This window comes from Bos grunniens, chromosome 5 (genome assembly GCF_055505025.1).
Source record: "Bos grunniens cultivar Pamir isolate PY7600 chromosome 5, Bosgru_T2T1.0, whole genome shotgun sequence".
In the NCBI taxonomy this organism is placed as follows: Eukaryota; Metazoa; Chordata; class Mammalia; order Artiodactyla; family Bovidae; genus Bos; species Bos grunniens.
The window spans coordinates 105,954,748-105,974,504 of record NC_141169.1 but is presented as its reverse complement, the minus strand read 5'-3'; the positions used below and the strand labels follow the sequence as shown (position 1 = coordinate 105,974,504).

At 47.9% G+C, this 19,757-nt stretch overlaps 1 protein-coding gene across 1 annotated transcript in view; it reads right to left on the bottom strand.

The window, feature by feature from the left end:
* Nucleotides 1-19,757, bottom strand: part of ANO2 (anoctamin 2) — a 335,785-nt gene that overhangs the window by 47,381 nt on the left and 268,647 nt on the right. Inside the window, exons 17-19 of the mRNA XM_086404358.1 lie at nucleotides 11,284-11,395; nucleotides 8,124-8,181; nucleotides 7,870-7,970 (exon numbers count right to left, since the gene is read on the bottom strand). Of these exons, the coding sequence (XP_086260484.1) occupies nucleotides 7,870-7,970; nucleotides 8,124-8,181; nucleotides 11,284-11,395 (271 nt within the window). The remainder of the gene's footprint in view (nucleotides 1-7,869; nucleotides 7,971-8,123; nucleotides 8,182-11,283; nucleotides 11,396-19,757) is intronic.

The following is a 19,757-nucleotide window of genomic DNA, read 5'->3' as shown; positions in this document are numbered from 1 at the left end:
CCTCTGAGTTGTGTATTCCTCTTCTTGACATGGGACAGGATTCAAATTTGTTCCTTAAACCTCTGATTCACGGCCAGATTCCACTGTACTGAGGGGAACACACACCTCCCTCTCCTGTGATCGCTTTAAAGAGAGACTGTTTTATGTCCCGAAATATAAGACATCACATTTATCAAAAAAAGAAGAAAGTTTACAAAATCTTCCTGGCTGTGTCCAGGGGTATGTTGCAGCTGTTTGGGGATGTGACCTGGTGCTTCTAGAAAGAATAGGGACCAGGAGACATTTTGACAGTGGACCTATTAATCCATCTGCTCTGTCCATCCCAGACGTTACTTGGGAAAGAATCTGACACCTGAGAAAAACAGCGTTTACCCCTTTTTTCTCTCTCCCTCTCTTTCATACACACACACACACACACACACACACACATTCATCTCCATGAATGATAAAAGCCATTTTCTATTTGCTTCATGGGATACTGGAGATGAGTTCAAGATAAAATTATAGTGAAGCTGGGATGTACTGTGGTGTGTTTCGGGATCTAAAGTCCATTTTGCACAAACACAGGTGGGTGGCATGTGTGGGTGTGTGTGGGGGTGTGTGAGTGTGGTGAGGGAGATGAGGACAGCCCCCATCAAGGGACTCAGGAAATAAGTAGCACAGGATTGGATCCTGCCCTGCCGCCAGCCATATCTGAAGTCATGCCAGAAGGAGCTGCCAATGAGCATTATTCTGAGTCCCGTTGTGTTGAAAACCACCTGCCTCCCCTCTGGAAAGCACGTCACAACGTCAGGCCCAGGCAGCCTGGGGCTGACTGGCCAGACCACACAGCTTCGGCTTCATTCCTCATCATGTCCTCACTGGTTACAGAGTTGCCCCCAGTTTGGCTGCCTTCACTGAAAGCACTTCATTTTTACACCTCCAGGGACACACTTCTGTTTGGATGGTGCCTAGACAGAGCTGGCCTTCCATGGGGGCCCTGACTGGGGGCCCTAGAAAATTTAGGGGTAACAAGGGAGAAATCTGGAAGCTAAAGATCCTTATCTGAGATCCCAAAGGGCAGGTGTACAGTATTCATGGACACACCTGGTATCTGTGCCAGCCTTGGGGAGATCCATGGGGTGAAGAGGCGAGAACATTACTCTAAGCCAATGTCTCCCAAGCAAAGGACAAGCTCCACTTGCAGTTCATGGCATGTTTTTGGAAGGTCTCTAGACTCGGTCTTGGGCTTCACTGGTGGCTCAGATGGTAAAGCGTCTGCCTGCAATGCAGGAGACCCGGGTTTGATCCCTGGGTTGGGAAGATCCCCTGGAAAAGGAAATGGCAACCCACTCCAGTACTCTTGCCTGGAAAATTCCATGGACTGAAGAGCCTGGTAGGCTACAGTCCATGGGGTCACGAAAAGTCGGACACGACTGAGCGACTTCACTTTCACTTTCACTAGACTTGGTCTTACATCTCCTTAGAGGACCTGGGAGAATTATTCCCTTTACTGCTCTCAACCCATCCCTCTGATTGCATGCCTGGAGAAAACCCCAGTCCACCCCTGGTATGCCGTTAATAGCTCCACGGCACTTGCATGACTTCCTTTTCAATAAAGAGAATGCAGATCTTACACTAAGATCAATGATTAATAATGGATCATTTTTATTGTATTTCTTTCTACTGCTATTTGCTATTCAGGGTGACTGATAGGGTTAGTTTTCCATTTTCAGAAATGAGATGGACTTAAAAAGTGAATTGGTTTAGAGAAAATTAATATGCAAATAGCTGTTTAGGTAAATGTGAGTGAAAGTCACTCAGTCATGTTCCACTCTTTGTGTCTAGGTAAATAATGGAAAACAATTTAGAAGTTGCTGACAGTGACTAAAGATTGGGAAACAATCTAATAAAGAAGCCTGCTGGGCTGGTCGACTTGAGAAGCCACCAGAATTGTAGTGGTAGTGCTTTTTACAATACACAAGCATGCACGCATGCACACACAGGGAATCTAAGGAGAACACTGCATTCTCAGAGAGATAGATAAGTTAGAGCCAAGTACCTGGCTTACTAACAAAGGTCAGTTCAATAGTCTTTAACATTTTAAAATTTTCTTTGGACAAATCTAGAAAATTGCTTTCAGAAGTAGACAATGAATGTAAAAGATGATCAATCTTACATGTATAATCATATTTTTTACCAAATATTCTTATTCAGTATGATCACCTACTTAACTCCTCAGACTTGCTTTTGTTTTTTAAAAATCAAGTCTGGCCTCTAAGATTAATATTAATCTCCGTGAAGGAAAAACAAAAATTGGATGCAGGTATCTGAAGGTACCTAAAGAGCCACCATGAGCCACAAGTCTTTGGTCCCAGAACAGAAGAGAAAAAAGTCATCCTGAGTCCTGACAAGGTCTCTTCCCTGGACTTGAAACACTCAGACAGCATGACTTGTAAACACAAAAGCCAATGACACTCGGGAACACCTTGGCTGCCTGTAACGCCCAAGAATGGCTCTTCCTTTCTCAGTTGCCCATGTTTTCTCTTTTCTAGAAAGCCGAGTGTATAAGCAAGATGTATTTTTACATAACCATGTATCTTTCTAGAATAACTTCCCCAAGGTTTTACAGTGAGTATTTTGTAATGCCTAGATTTAAAACCAGATCTGTTGACAAAAATCTCTATCCTACAGAGATGCACTGCCTCCATCAAAGAATTAAAAGCCATTAGATCCAGTTTTTATAATTTATAATATTCCTTCCTCACCATCAGGCTCAGCTGTCATTTCTCTTTTGCCTATTACAGACCCCCATTTTTTTCTTGCTTTACCTTATGTTTCTCAACTTTGTCATATATAAGGATACTGCCAGGTGCATGAACTTTGGGTTGGATGAGTCTAATCCACTGAGAGTGGGCTCTGGGTGGAGCGTGGAAGACCTATTAACCAAAATCACGGTGATTGCAGGTGAACAAATTCAAATCACAATCTGTAGAATTACTGAGAACTTTGCTTCCCTTGTGGCTCAGCTGGTAAAGAATCCGCCTACGATGCAGGGGACCTGCATTCAATCCCTGGGTTGGGAAGATCCCCTGGAGAAGGGAAAGGCTACCCACTCCAGTATTCTGGCCTGGAGAATTCCATGGACTACAGTCCTTGGGGTTGCAGAGTCGGACGCAACTGAGCTACTTTTACTTTCACTTTGAAGATAATAGACTGTAAGGCTTGGTGGAAGAAATTTTGCTCTACATCCCTGAATTCAGCTACCTGATTAGGCTATGCTGCTGCTGCTGCTGCTGCTAAGTCACCTCAGTCGTGTCCGACTCTGTGTGACCCCATAGACGGCAGTCTTCCAGGCTCCTCCACCCCTGGGATTCTCCAGGCAAGAACATTGGAGTGGGTTGCCATTTCCTTCTCCAACTCATAAAAGTGAAAAGTGACTAGGCTATACGTGTCCATTAACATACTAGAGATGATTAGATAGCATCACCGACTCAATAGACATGAATCTGAGCAACTCTGGGAGATAGTGAAGGATGAGGAGCCTGGCGTGCTGCAGTCCATGGGGTCACAAACAGTCAGACACAACTTAGGGACTGAACAGCAACAGACTAAGAACCAAAATGAGGAAAAAAGTCCTTCTGAAATAGAAGTGACTTGTCTTGGAGTCAGCAGTGACCAGTTTCATTGACTAGAGGAGAGGTTCATAGAATGCTAGAGCTGAAATGACAATACCTTAGAGATTATTACATTATTACATACTAAATATATATTACATTATGAATTGTTAAATCCTTTTCATCAAGAGATGAGGACAGTGAGACATAGGAAGTGACTAGCTCACAGCTCTATGAATTACTATGCAAATACCACCAATTAAAGGGTGGCATATTAAACACACATCAAGCATAAGGAAGAAAATTTAGTCTGCAAGGAAAACAGCCGTGTGTAGGTTTCATCTGTCATGGAGCTGATGGAATTGATGGTTGGGGAACATCCAACACATGGCTGATTTCTTTCCTCTCTTACACTCTAAAAGGACTTCCGGATGCAGCGTGGATGGGCTAAGTGGTAGAACAGATGCCCGGGAAAGAAAAAACGGGCATCTCACACCCGCAAGCTGTATCTAATGCCATCCCATGTACTGGAAAGACAGGTGTTTCCCCCAGATGTTTGGAGGGTAGCCGTGGTGGACGGGCTGGTCTCACAGCTTCAAAGGGGCACATCTTTTTCGTCTGCCTATGTCCTGGATGTTGGTCCATAACAAATGTGTTCTCTCTGAGATGCTAAGCTCCTAGAGCACAGGCACCACGTGTCCCACCGGCGTTACTTGATGACTATCACGGAATGACTGTCAGTCAGAAAGCTGAGACCCAGGCATCATTTCAGAGGGCTGAGCTTCTCAAGACTGATGATTTCCTGACTGAGGACCGGAGGCTGGCTGAAGCAGACAGAGATGCCGGTCAATGTTCTCCTCCATCTCCTCCAAGAAAGATCACCTGCCCAAGTGCTCCCTGAGGCTGTCCCAGTGTGGGGACAGAAAAACAGCCGGACTGATGGTGGGTGATGGTGAGACCCATTCTGAGCACTGGGATGGCACAGTGTTCTGAGCGAATATGCAGGATTCTGATTAAAAAGGGTTTTCTTTCCAGATAACTTTGGTTTTCTCCGTTATAATTTTAGCTCTCTGTGTTTCTGAGAAAGACCAAAGAATAGCTTCCTCTGGGAACCTTTCAGGCAGTCACTGCTCCTATAGGAGCAGTGACCAGGGTTGCTTTTCATGGAGAAAGGAGTTGGAACATATATATTTGCTAATTGCCCCAATCAGCTCAAGGAACCTAGGGCTCAGCGACCCTTAAGCAGACTGAGAGAGGTTCTGGGCTCCTGCCATGACCCTGGCATGCCCCAGGTCCCATCATGGGACCACCACAACTTCTCCTTTAAGCCACACGCGAGTTAGGAAGTGTCTGATAAATCTGTATGTTGTTTGTTTAGAGAAGATATCCACACCCAGGGGAAACTGTTTCTTTAAATGGCAGACCAACTGGTTACATGTGACAGTGACAGCCTTCTTTCAAGACACAGACACAGTTGCCTGCTTATGAAGCCTTCCTTGACGGCTCTGAAATGCCTGGCCTTCACTTGTCTGAATTCTGACAGAGTCAAACCACACAGAGAACATGCAGTCACACACAGTCTATTCTGCCTCCCAAACTAAAAACACTCATCTCTGAGAAGGCAAGGACCATTGCATATATATTGCATACAAATCTTTTTTTTTTTAAGACCGTAGATCTTCTTTTTAAAACATTTATTTGGCTGTGCTGGGCTTTAGTTGCAGCAGGCAGGATCTAGTTCCCTGACCAGGGATCAAACCCAGACCCCCTGCATTGGGAGCATGGAGTCCTAGCCACTGGACCACCAGGGAAGTCTCAAGCATTTTGTGTATAGGTTAAACCAAGAGGCCTGTGTTACAGACTGACTGTGTCCCCTCCAAAATCCATATCATGAAGTCCTAACTGGCAACGTGATGGTATTAGGAGGTGGGGCCTCTGAGAGTTCATTCCGTTTAGATGGAGCTTCCCTGGTGGCTCAGAGGTTAAAGCATCTACCTGCAATGCAGGAGACCTGGGTTCGATCCCTGGGTCAGGAAGATCCCCTGGAGAATGGAATGGTTACTCCAGTATTCTTGTCTGGAGAATCCCATGGACAGAGGAGCCTGGTGGACTGCAGTCCATGGGATCACAGAGACAGATAGGACTAACTAACAGCAACTAACACTTTCACTTACTCAGTTTAGATTAGGCCATGAGGGTGGGGTCCCGTTTTGGGATTAGTGCCCTTATATTATAAGAAGAAGGTGCCAGAGCTCTCTTTCTCTCCATATATATACAGAGAATGGGTCACATGAGCTTACATGGGATGGCAGTCCTCATCAGAACCAAACTTGCAGCACCTTAATCTTGAACTTCGTGGCCTCCAGGGCTCTGAGAAATAAATGTCTGCACTAAGCCACCCAGTCAGTGTGATTTTGTTACAGCAACTCAAGCTGATGAAGACAGCTGGGAAGGCTCAGACTGCAGTTTTTGTGGGTTTAGCTCTGTGATATCCAATTCTCATTTTTCACTCTGAGCCATCTGAGCTGAGAGATGGAGGCAGTAGCATTCCCTGCAAGCCCTCCTGCAGTGTGGACAGTGTTGCTCCTGATCCTGTAGCACAGAGCCTGGCTCTCTATCCCTCAAATCTTATTCTGTTCATATTGTTCTCAAATTCCTTTGCTGCTTACACTAGTCAGAGTGGACTCCAAGGTCTGCCACTGAGACCCCAGCTCAATGACATGAACAAATATAGCTGGAAAGAAAGGGATTAAACCAGTTTCTTTACTGCAGGACTTCTCAGAACCATTCAAATAACACGCAGAGTAAATCTCCGAGACGGAGACAGAGCAAGTGGCAGCATCTTCACTTAACCTTAAGGGGACTGTCTGGCAAACACATCCCAGAATGGATGGAACCTTGCAAAGAACTCCAAGTCTGGTACAAACTGTCTGTCCAGTCCTTCCAAACAGGATTGGCTAAGCCTATAAGAGTTACCCTAATTTTCTCTGTCATTCCCTGGCTCTCTGATGCCAGGCTAGCTGAAAATATCCCCTGAAACAGATTTGTTTACACCAAAAAAAAATAAAAATAAAATAAAAAGCCATAAAAACAAAAGGCAGAGAGAGCCACATTTTCTCTGCCTGAAGGTAGATCTTCACCTGTTGCATCCACTTTGGGTCCAGTGGCTGTGTGTCTGTGTTTATTTTCATGACTATCTCAATGCAAAACCTAACGAAAGAAGGACTTGTATGACATCTGTATAAAACCATGTGGGAGGGGAAGGGAGAGAATCCACAGGAAAATCCAGCCTGTGTTTCACCAGCTATGCATCCTTCCCCTCTGAAGACCATGTGTGCTACAGTTCCTTAGAGATTTTTCTAAATGCTTACATTGGGGTTCAATCTTTCATATTCACCCATCTACTATAGTTCTTTTTAATTTGGGGGAACTCAGTTCCCCAACCAGGGATTGAACCTGAGCCTCCTGCAGTGGAAGCGTGGAGTCTTAATCACTGGACCACCGGGGAAGAGGCTCTCTTACTTGCTCACTGGGAGGACACAGCACTGAAAGCATGATGCACTTTGAAGTCAGAGATATCTGACTCTCAGCTCTGTCCTTTACTGTTATGAGTACTAATTGTTGTTGTTTAGTTGCTCAGTCACGTTCAACTCTTTACAATCCCATGGACCGTAGCCAGTTAGGCTCCTCTGATCATGGGATTCTCCAGGCAAGAATACAGGAATGGGTTTCCTTCTCCAGGGCATCTTCCCAACCCAGGGATTGAATCCACGTCTCCTGCATTGCAGGCAGATTCTTTACCACTGAGTCATCAGGGAAGCAAGTGCTTAATCCTGCTGAGGCTCTAACATCCCAAATCAGATTGGCAAACAAAAAATGCAGGAGGGGTACTATGTCATGGGGAAGCTATTGGAGATCGGACAGAGGAGTGCTTCCTAGGTGACTCAGTGGTAAAGAATCTACCCGCCAACGCAGGAGACGCAAGAGACATGGGTTCTAACCTTGGGTCATGAAATGACCTGGAGTGAAAAATGGCAACCAACTCCAGTATTCTTGCCTGGGAAATCCCATGGACAGAGGAGACTGGCGGGACTACAGTCTATGGGGTTGTAAAGAAGTTGGACACAACAGAGTGACCGAGCATGCACAGACAGAGGAGTGAACAGCCACCCTATCTTAGAAGAGCAGAGGCCCTGAGATCTTTCTGGAAGTCTGACTCTGCCAGGCTCAGCCCTAGCAGCCAGGAGAGGGGTGAGCAGAGCTCTTTACTCACGGGACTCCGATCTCAAAGATGTTGTTCTGGATCAACTGCTTCCCCAACATGATGATGCTGAGTTGGATGCACAGCTCCATGAGGCAGCCCCCGGGGGCGCACTGCAGGATGAGAAGATGCCAGAAGGGACATCAGTCAGGCAAGGGCATGAGCTAAGCCAAGCTGCAGTGCAGATATAAGCATGGGTGGGGCCGGGGCAGGAGGGACACCTACGAGCCACCAGCCAGGCAGGAAAAACCAGCAGCTATACTTGCCTCTTCCATGCGGTAACCATCAAACACATAAACGTAGCTTCCGGGTCTACCGACAAACCTGGAAGGGAGAAGTGTGGGAAGAGTTAGGGAAAGAAAGGAAGTCCGGGCTGCCCGAGGGTGTGTCTCCCCAGTGGACCAGTCACTGCCCAATGTCCTCCTAGATAGAACTGGCCAGGGCGATGCTACTCCTCTGGGAAGGAGTTCACACCGGTTATCAGCTATCAATCACCCACCTTTGACTTGGTCACATCCCAGGGCAGAGGAGTTGAGGCCAGGTGTGGTGTGGAGTTGAGGCAGTCATGTGTGTGTGTGTGTGTGAGATCATTTCAGAGCCTAAACACAACAAAGTTCGGCTTGTCTTAGCAGGTACATGTGTGCTAAGTTGCTTCAGTCGTGTCCAACTCTCTGTGACCCTGTGGACCACGGTCCACCAGGTTCCTCTGTTCCTGGGATTTCCCAGCCAAGTGGGCTGCCATGCCCTCTTTGTCTTTCAGTGTACTGTCCTGCAACTTCCTCCGTCAACTGATTTCTATAACTATCCATTGGGATGGACATGTACAGACTGCTATAGTTTAAATGGATAATCAACAGGAACATACTGTATAGCACAGGGAACTCTGCTCAATGCTATGTGGCAGTCTGGAGGGGAGGGGAGTTTGGGGGAGAATGGATACATGCATACATATGGCTGAGTCCCTTCGCTGTTCACCTAAAACTGTCACAACATTGCTCATTAATCAGCTATACTCCAATACAAAATAAAATGTATTTTTTAAAAAAAGAATTGAGTTCTGACTGCAATTCCTCCACAAGGGCTTCTGATTTCCCAGGAAATAAAGGCCAAGATGGACTAAAACTGCAAGTGGAGATTCTTGGGACCAGAAACGAAAAATTCAGACTTCTTACTGAAAATACTAAAAGGAATGGAAGAAGCCTGTCTCATTCCTCTTCTAAGATCTAAGGGTTTAATATTAGGGAATAAGAAGATTGAGCAGGGAGGTGGAGAGGTACCAGCCAACCATGGAACCAGACAGGCCAATAGAAGAATCCTACTTTCTTGAAATGTTATCCGCTCACCCATCTCCCGAAATCTTGCTCATCTATTGGAGGCTCAGCTTGACTTCCCCTCTTGGTGCAGTCTTTCTGTCTCTGTTCATAATTAAGTGTTCCCCTAACACTTTCTTTCCACCTCTTCTTACAGCACTTACTGCAGACTGCAGTGTGCTGTTGCCAAGACTCTCTCTCTCAGTACACTACAAGTTTATCTAAGGGTCAGAGCCCTACGATTTTTTTTCCTGGAATATCATATGTATGCATGTTTCTATTTATATTAAATCTAGACATAAATCACCAAAGAAGTATATAATCATTAACATGGAGAACCTCTCTGCTACTATAATTTCATGAGCCTCAAGTGCAGAGGTCCTGAGAAGGAGTAGTGGTTTGGGTCACAAACACATTTATAGGAAATTATTAAGTGTGCATGATGACAGTCTTGCTATCACTGCCTGCTTGATGAGCTCTCAGTTCTAAGGAAGCTTCCTGACTTAGCTGATGCCTAAGGGGAAATCTTGGAGGTTCCTAGCTGATCTGACCACAAATGATACTTATCAGAAGTGATTTATGCCCAGGATTATTATATAATAAAGAATATGACTGGTCGTTGTCCTTGGTCCCTGGGAAGACTCTCTAAATTCTTGGAATTTCCTGATAAGAGTGTCTTTATTATTCTTGGTGGGCCCCTGGGAATAGACCTAAGTTTACGCTAATGAGGTAATTCTTTTTCTTTTTAAGATTTTTAAAATTGGAGTATAACTGCTTTATAATGTTGTGTTAGTTTCTGCTGTACAACAGCATGAACCAGCTGTATGTATACATATATCCCCTCCCTTTTGAGCCTTCCTCCTACCCCCAACCCCCCCATCCCACCCCTCATCACAGAGCACTGAGCTAAGCTCCCTGTATTACACAGCATCTTCCCACTAACTATTAAAATATATTTACACATGATATTGTATATATGTCAAAGCTACTCTCTCAATTCATGCCCCAGCCTCTTCTTCCCCATCGTGTCAAGTCCTTTGTCTATATCTGCATCTCTATTCCTGACCTGCAAATAAGATCTGTACCATGTTTCTAGATTCCATACATATGCATGAATATATGATATTTGTTTTTCTATTTCTGACTTAACTTCACTCTGTATGACAGACTCTAGGCTCATCCACATCACTACAACTGATCTAATTTTGTTCCTTTTTACGACTATTATTCCACTGTATATATGTACCACAATTCTTCATCCATTCATTCAGGATCATGGAGGCCAATGCCAGAAAGACCAACCACATGATTAATGAGTTGGGGCTTTGAGCCAAGTAAAGGCAGCCTGACCTCAGGTGAGAGAGAGGGACTGAAGACTAAGTTCAATTACATGAGCCATGATTCATTCAATGATGCCTGGATAATGGGATCCCAATAAAAACTCCGGACACTGAAGCCTGGATGAGCGGGTGGTGGTGCACGTCGATGTGCCAGGAAGCGGACATCCTGAGGACATGTAAGCTTCTTTCCAGGATGCTCCTAGGCCTTGCCTTATGTGTCTCCCATTTGCCAGTTCAGACTTGTAACCCTTTGCTGTAATAACACTGTAACTTTAGGGACAGCACATCCCAAGCTCTATTTAGCTGTTCCAGTGAATTATCAAACCCTAGGGGTCAGTGGTTGTAGCCAGTTGGGCAGAACCATCAGTGACCTGAGAGTCCCAGAGCTTGCAGTAGTGTCTGAAGCGAGGGCAGTCTTGTGGGAGACTGTATCCTAATCTATGAAGTCCACATTGGCCTGGGTAGATAGCATCAGACCTGCATTGCAAGACCCAAGAATCACTGGCTGGACATGAAATTTTCTCCTGCCATGTCCTCAACTTGAGAGACACACATTCCTCTAGGATTAACCCTTCAGGGCCAGAGCCAAATAACTGCAGATTTCCCCATGTTATCAGAGTCTGAAGATGCTAATCCAACATGATTAGTGTAGTCAGGTGGCAATGCGAGTGGGACACGGAGCTGAAGATGTAACTGACAACGGGGACAGGCTGGCCCTAGTGGAGGACTGTCTTGGTGACCAATTGCCCTTCTGCATATGACACCAAGGTACTCACCTTCCCTTGAAAAAAGCCACATAGAAGATGGGTGAGTAGGCATTGACAAACTTCAGTAAGAAAGCCTTGAGGATCAGGCGCTCTTCAAATGTCTGCTCTGTTTTTGGAACCTCTGAAAGGGAAGATCAAAGCTGATCAGACAGATTTCTCACCTCCTTAGAGTGGTGACCCTGTGACACGAGCCATTATCTGTCTGTTTACTCCTCCGGAGTAGAAACCCAGAGATCCATTGCTCTGTGACATTAGAACTGACTTCCTCTGTGAGGTCCCAAGTGGTTTACCAGGTACAGAAGGTCAAGAGTATATAGGATCAATACGTGTCTCTTTTCACTTCCCTCCTCTGATCCATGAAAGTGACAATATCGCACAGTGCTCCTCAAAGAGAGTCTAAGCAAGAAGAATATCCGCCCACCACCCCTGCTTCATCAAGAGGAATTCAGCTTTTACCGGCACAATCGTCACTTTCAGAAGATTTTACTAGAACAAACATCCCTGACAAAATGGTTTGTTAACCAGTGAACAGAAGTCAAGAAGCACTGAAGGCTTGGCTTGGGCACCAGGGCATTGCTCCTCTTTCTCTCTTCCTTTGTCTTTAGCAGGAAAGCCCTCCCTGTATGTCCTTGGCACAGGTTGAGACATCTTGAGTCCATTCATTCAAATGATGGAAGCTCATCAGATAAGCAAATAAAACAAACACAACTTGAGTCTAAGGTCTCAGGCTTGGGGGTCATGGCATTCATGGGTTCTATCAGGTCCAAGCAGGGAGTCAACCAATGTTCCCAGGAGACCCTGAGAAACACTGAGCAGAAACCTCATTGGTGCCTTCAGAAGACTCGAGACCCATGGAGCTCCATGGACAGCTGATCAGAGAGCTCAGAGGGGTCTACACAGACTGACAAAGAGCTTCACAAAGAGAAGAGGTTACTGGGCCACGCTCCTCAAGGACAAAGAAAGCACTAACCCTACATCATGTGCGTCAGTGATGACTAGAGCCACCCCGGACTGTGCACCCTGAGAGGACTCAGGATGAAGAACACAGGGTCCTGGCCCCAAGTAGCTGAGGTGCATGTCAAAGGGATGATTTCAATGAGCCCAGACATACGTAGAAAAGCACTAGCTTCATTAACTCGAGGTATCTGTTTTTCTTTAACTGCTGCTGCTGCTGCTGCTGCTGCTGCTAAGTCGCTTCAGTCGTGTCCGACTCTGTGCGACCCCGTAGACAGCCTCCTACCAGGCTCCTCTGTCCCTGGGATTCTCCAGGCAAGAACACTAGAGTGGGTTGCCATTTCCTTCTCCAATGCATGAAAGTGAAAAGTGAAAGTGAAGTCGCTCAGTCGTGTCTGACTCTTAGCGACCCCATGGACTGCAGCCTACCAGGCTCCTCCATCCATGGGAGTTTCTAGGCAAGAGTACGGGAGTGGGGTGCCATTGCCTTCTCAGTTTCTTTAACTAACAGTCATCTTTTGCTGTTCTACTACCTGGTTTTTGTTGCAGAATTTCCTATTTATCCTGGCTCCTCCCTCACCTCTTCAGAGCAATCTCTCAGAGCCATCTGAGAGGCTGCCTCTCGGGCTTAAGTCCTCAGAAAGTCCACCAAATAAAACATAATTCTCAAATTTTACATTTTTTTTCAGTCAACAAAAGGAAGCAAGGAAATAAGGAAGGAGGGAAGGAAGGAGGAAGGGAGGGAGGGGGCATTTTCAACAGGAATTTGAACCTTTGCCCCATGAGCCTGAAGCAATCAATTCAGTAATAACTTAACCACATCTTGTCTCTCACTTTTAAGTATTTTGGGGGTAAGAAAATGAAAACCAATGTCACCTGAAAAGTAATCAGGTGATATTACTTAATCAGGTCTGAGGATCTGAAAATCTGGAAAAGTCACCTTGTAAATGTGGCTAGAAGGGGATTAGGAATGAGGTCCAGAGAGGCACGTGTCTTTGATTTTCTTTTATAATCGCCTTTGAACTCTTGGTACTCAGATCTCCCAATTCACACAGGAATTTCCTCCAAGCTCTCTGGAAGGAGAATCTGCTCCCTTCAGAGCATTTTGCTCCAACTAAAAATGAGTGGCTCCCTTCTTCCATCCTAATAAATCATGGGCCTGGTTATTATTCATTAGGATTATTTCTATAAACAGCCCGTGCCTATGCTTTTAGGGCCATGAGCCATCATAAAAAATGGGCAAGTCCAATAAACCAAATCTACTTGATAGCCCACTAAATCAGCTGGGGGCCCACGGCAGAGAAGCTATGAGGCCTGCTGGGTGCTCTGCTGAGGCTTCTGGGGAAAGGAGGCCCTCGAGGGAACACGTCCCCAGGGGAGGGAGGAAGTTGGGGCCCTGGAGCGCCAACTTTGGGTCTCGCTTTTAAAATTGAAGTACAGTGAGTTGATTTACAACGTCATGCCTATCTTAGAACGGGTCTCTTTCAACAGCCAACATGAGGAGCCTCACCTGCCTGGGGCAGCAAGATGCAACAGGTTTTGCAGGGTCCCCTCAGGGTGGAATGATGTCTACAGGACAACTAGGGCACTTTAGAACACTGGGCACCATCCTGATACAGAATCTGGAGTGGTCCACATCTGAGTCCATGAGAAAACAGCCCAGCCTTGTGTTTCATAAAACTTCAACTAAAGTGCCTTTAGACATCAACTGCTTCCCGGGTGGCTCCATGGTAAAGAACCCATCTGCCAAGCAGGAGATGCGGGCTCCATTCCTGGGTCGGGCAGATCCCCTGGAGGAGGGAATGGCAACCCACTCCAGTATTCCTGCCTGTAGAATCCCATGGACAGAGGAGCCTGGCAGGCTATAGGCCATGGGGTCACAAAGGTTCGGATATGACTGAGCAACTAAACAACAAGACAGATGGAGAGGAGGAGTCAACATGGAGAGAGTGTGAGAAGGCAGAACTCAACCCCTCTCCACCTTCACAGGCTCCTGAAACCTCACCTCCCCCAGGAAGCCACCCCAGGTTGACTGGAGGCCATCTGAATCTCAGCAGCTGGAGTGGATTTTGGACAAAGGGCAGACTTTAGGACCAGGAGGGACCATGAATGAGATAGAATTCCTGTGCAGCACCCTTACCCTTCTCCCTTTCTTTTAAGTGTTAAACCTCTGGTGCATTGTGTCATGAAAAAATACGAGTATAAATGACCCAGCTGTAAACTGCCTTGGAAAATAATTAGTATGAAAGCCCAAGGGAGTCCCAGGGGGCCAGCTCAGAATTCAAAGTCCCTGGAGCGCCATCCTCGTCATATGGAAACAGCATGACGAGCAAGGGGGTGTCGGCTGTGGAATCCGAAGTTTGGAAGAGCAACTCATCCGAACGGGGTGTCCCCAGCGATCCAGCAGATACAGATCCATGGCAGCAACCAGACAAACTGAGGCGACTTCCAGGTGTGAATTTCAGCCACTTCCAGCCCTCACACCACTCTGGGGTGGAATGGAGGCTGAGTCAGAAAGCAAAGGTGCCACACGCTTCCCACTTCTCCCCCAGGGCAGATCCAGCTTTGCAAATAGCAGTGTTTCCTGACAGCCCAGCCATCTGGCCTTCCCTCCATTTGTGTGTGTGCACAGGTTCATGTTTATGTGGGGGGTGTGGGGGTGGGAAAGGGGGCGGCCCCAGCCTCCTGTGTGATGTTGCTGCCTTGTTTATGCCACAGGGAGGGAATCACCCTGGCAGAAGCCAGCGAGCTGGGTAACCAGGCAGCCAGTGCACTGCTCGAGGGCAAGACTATGGATGGGTGTTCCTGAGACACTCCTGGAGCCCTGGAGAGATTCCTGCACACGGGGCCCCACGCTTAGAGTCAGGAAGACGACAGAGACCCCCCAAACAAAGGGACTGGAGACCTACTGTGCACTAGCAGTCCAGCCCAAGTGTCAGCTCCCTAGGACATGTCTTCTCTCTTTTTCTGTTGGAGAATCACTGCTTTACAATGTTGTGTTAGTTTCTTCTGCACAAGGAAGAAAATCAGATATATGTATACATATACATATATGGGTTCAAACCCTGGGTCAGGAAGATCCCTTGGAGGAGGAAATGGCAACCCACTCCAATATTCTTGCCTGGAGAATCCCATGGAGCCTACAGTCCATAGGGTCGCAAAGAGTCGAACACGACTGAGCACACACAGCATATATATATATATATATATCCCCTCCCTCTGGAGCCTCCTCCCACTGTCCCCCATCCCACCCCTCTAGATCAACACAGAGCACCGGGCTGAACTCCCTGTGCTACACAGGTGCAGTCTGAAGCCACAAACACCTGCTGTCAGGCATTCTATTAGACCTTTCACATGTACACGTGTTTCTCTTCTTTGGTGAAACAGGCTCCACCAAGTTACCTCAACATCTCTGATGAGCCCTCTTTCTTAGAAGGCTGGGGTGGCATCACTTAGGGTGATGAGTACCCCTATCTTATAGTCACCGAGGGTCACCTCCCTCAAAGAGAGCTGGGATGAGGGATCATCCAACCTACTGTGTTTTGAAAGTTTATGAGGACAGGCTGTACACAGCTAGGGTGGGATCCAGGGAGCAGGGAGTCCGGGTCTGTGTGACAGATGACAGCATGGGGGTGGGGATACAGGTGTTATATGTCTGAAAGCAGGGCACCCTCATAGCCGTAGACCCTCGATGGGGAGGACCGAGCTTCCTTGAAGGGCCCAGTGGCCAGTCCGGGACCTGCAGTGAGAAAGGACCAGCTCAGCAGTGGTCCCGCCTTCCCTGTCTGATGGGACAGGCCAGCATCCAGCAGCAACATGCTGTAGCAAGGAGACATGGGAGTGAAGGGCTGGTCACACTCCAGGGAATGTCCCTGTTTAAGCATGGATGTTGGCCTGACCTGGTATAAATGATCAGCATCCCAGTGGGAAACAGAATTCACCCCAGAAGGTTCAGAGGAAGGGATGTTAATGAAGGCACAGTTTTGCTAGAGGTGGGGTGAATCAGGGAGAAATGGCCCCAATTCCATCTCCTCTACCCGCTAAGCTCCTTCCACTGCTTCCCATCGGCTGAACCCAGCCCACTGTCAGGCTTGGGGTGCCCATGATACAATCTGCTGGGCCTCAGGTCACAGACCTCAGCAGAGAGGTGGGGAGAAGGGGCCTGGAGGGAAAACCTGGCCAACAGAGCATGATCACTCTCTTTCTTCTCATGGATTAAGGCGTGGGTTCTTAGAAAACTCAAAAAAAGGGAGAGGAACGTATGAGCTTCTTGCTAAAAGGAGAGATAAGTGCTCAGGGATTAACTGAAAAAATGAGAGATAATGTTCGTAGCTACAGCTCAAGTTTGGAAGGAATTCTTGCCAGTTATTTAAAAAAAAAAACTATTATAAGTAGCAGTGTTACTAATAATAGTTCCATGTAACTGGAATGAATTGTTCTACAAACTGGGCTACAGGCATGCTCACGTCGTTTGCATTATGAGCAGCAGCCCCCCACCATCTTTCGGCTTCCCAGACAAAATGTACAGTTCCTGCTCGCCTCACAGAGGGGGCCTCAGACAATGGCAGAATCAACTCTGGCCACACCCTTCCCCTGGCCCCCGACACACGATGGGCCAGAGGCCACCCAGGGAGTCAGGCGATGGTGGCAGAGCAGGAAGACAACCCAGCAGACCTGACTCTCCGGCCAGATTTCAAATTACCAGCACTGTAGTCTCCCCGCCAGGAAGGCCTAGGGCCCAGCCCAGCCCACATGCGGCCACACGCATCCACACACATGCACATGCCTCCACATGTATCCACATGTACCCACCCACATCCTCACATATCCACATGTATCCATGTGTCCACACGCATCCACATGCATACACACCCCCACATACATCTACACATATCCACATGCATCCATACATATCCAGACACACCACCACATCTACATGTAACCACATGTATCCACACACATCCACCTGCCACCCATGTGCATCCACACGCATCCACATGTATTCCCACGTACCCACATGCATATATACACAGCCACACGCACCCACACATGTCCTTGCTCCGAAAGCCCACTCCTGTGCAGACTCCAGCTGCGGGGAAGCTGGCTCCCCTTGCACTGGTGCCTGGAACCCATACAGCAGCCCTCCACCCTGCGCTCTGAAAACACACGTTGTCCACATCTGATGGGAAATTAGATCCATTCCTGTAAACCCAAAACATTCCTCTTTAAAGAATCTGTGCGGTCTGGGCAGCCCCTGGTACTGAGGTTCCCCCCGCCTCTTCCTTTCCTCCCCATCGCCTCTCCTTAACGGTCAGATACAGCCTGTGCAGAGGATGGCTTAGAGCCGATGCACAATTCTAGACTCAGGACTTCCTGGTGGTACTTCAATTCTTCAAAGAAAAAAAAATTTTCATTTAAAAAGCAAGTGGGACCCCAAAGTTGGTGAACCTGCAGAGGTCTGCTCCTGCCTGCGGGCCTGCATGGACCGAGGGGCTTGCTCCCACTGTCTCCTCCCTAATCCCCAGAGACCACCCCCCTCTTGCCCCCCGAACCGTGCCTCGCAACCAGCCATCCTCAAGGGTGGGTGCGTCGATTTTAAAATCTTCTGGAACCTCTGGTGTGTTTTATTCTCCTTTCCCTGCACTTTTAGAATTCCCCAAGGCAAAAGGACAGCTACGTATTACTGGACAGTGGACTGCTATGGTCTCAGCAAGGACACAGAAGCTTCACCGCTCAGTCAGAGGCCCCTGGGCCTGTGGGAGGGTCGAGACCACCGCACCCTCAGGGCTGTTCTGAGGATTCAATATACTAACATACACAGTGTGCTTAAAGCAGAGCTTGGAACAGGGTGTGTGTGTGTGTGTGTGTGTGCGTGCGTGTGTCTATACACACATGCCACTACCAACCATGGGCCTTGGTGGAGTTTCTAAACCTCTTCAGACTCCTCATAAATAAAATGAAAGAAACGACCAGGGGCTATTGTGAAAATCGGATGAAACGCTGTATGTACAATGCCCGCCAGGAACACAACGGGTATCAGAAAATCAAGTCCTTTCTTCTCCTCTCCCTCCTTCCGGCGTGTCCCTGCCCCCAGGATAGCGATGCTCAGGAGCAGGGTACTAGTGCTATTTAAACAAGTCACAAACGCAGCCTCTTCCTAAGAAGCGGAGGCTTTGATCAGACACAATAATTGTGTGTCAGGGACTCACAGTGAACCCGACCCTGTAACTAGGAGAGGCTTGGTGAAGGAGGAATCTGTAGCCCCACACACAATCCAGAACTAGGCAGAGTTTTGGAAGGGAGAAGAGGAGGAGGGATGGGGGAGGAGGAGGAGAAAGAAGAGAAGGAGCTGGAGGAGCTGGACTTAGGGAACCATGTTGATGAAGACAAGCTGATGGCAGCTGGATCATTCAGCCATGAAGCTTGGTGTCAACCCTGCCTGCCTCACTCAGCCTCGAGCTAGAGGTCATCCCCGCAACTAGAGGATGAGCAGGGGCCCCTTCCAGGCCGAGCCAGATCCAGGCCCATGTGGGTCACGACAAGACCCTGGGCATCCTGCTCCACAACAGTCAGACTCAGAAGCTTGCCATCAAGGGCACAGTGCACCCCATGCCCTGACCCACGGAGGAAGCTGCCATGGTCTGAATGTCTGCATTCCCCTAAATTCACAAGTTGAAATCCTAAGCCCCCAGAGGGGATGGTATGAGGGGGTGGGGACTCTGGGAGGTGCTTAGGTCATAAGGGTGGAGCCCTCAGGAATGGGATTGTGAAACTGGAAGCGTTAATTGCTCAGTCATGTCCAACTCTTTGCGACCGCATAGACTGTGGCCCACCAGGCTCCTCTGTCCATGGGATTCTCCAGGAAAGGATACTGGGGTGGGTTGCCATACCCTCCTCCAGGGGATCTTCCTGACCCAGGGATCGAACCCACGTCTCCTGCATTGCAGGCAGATTCTTTACTGCTGAGCCACCAAGCAATGGGATGAGCGCTCTTATAAAAGACCCCGTGGTGCTCCCAGCCCCTTCCACCACTTGAGGACACAGCAAGGAGGTAGCCATCAGCAGCCCGGAAGAGGCCCTTCACCAGGAGCCGTCTACACTGGTGCCCTCGTCCTGGATTCCAGAGCCCTGAGGCATGAGTTTCTGTTTGTCAACCATCCAGTCCATGGTATTTTGTTATAGCGGCCAGAACAGACTGAGACAGAAGCTGTCCTTGAGCTGATCTTCCTGGTGACCCTAGGGTCTTGCCTCAGACCGTGACCTCCCAAGATGCCAAGCCCCCTCCTGGTCCTGCCCCGTTCTTGCTTCCTCCCTCCTCCAGGAACTGGATCCTGTCCCCGTGACACCCTGTGACCCCTCCAGGAAAGAACACATCACCGGGGACTAAGACAGTCCTTGCCCTGCCTATTCATTGAGACTCACAAACGTCAGGGACTGAAGCTTGTGAACCGGGCCACACACTTAGCACAGTGTGCCTTGGCCAACAAGGTCTCAAAGCATCTCTGTTTCCCTAGCAACCCCGTCCCCCA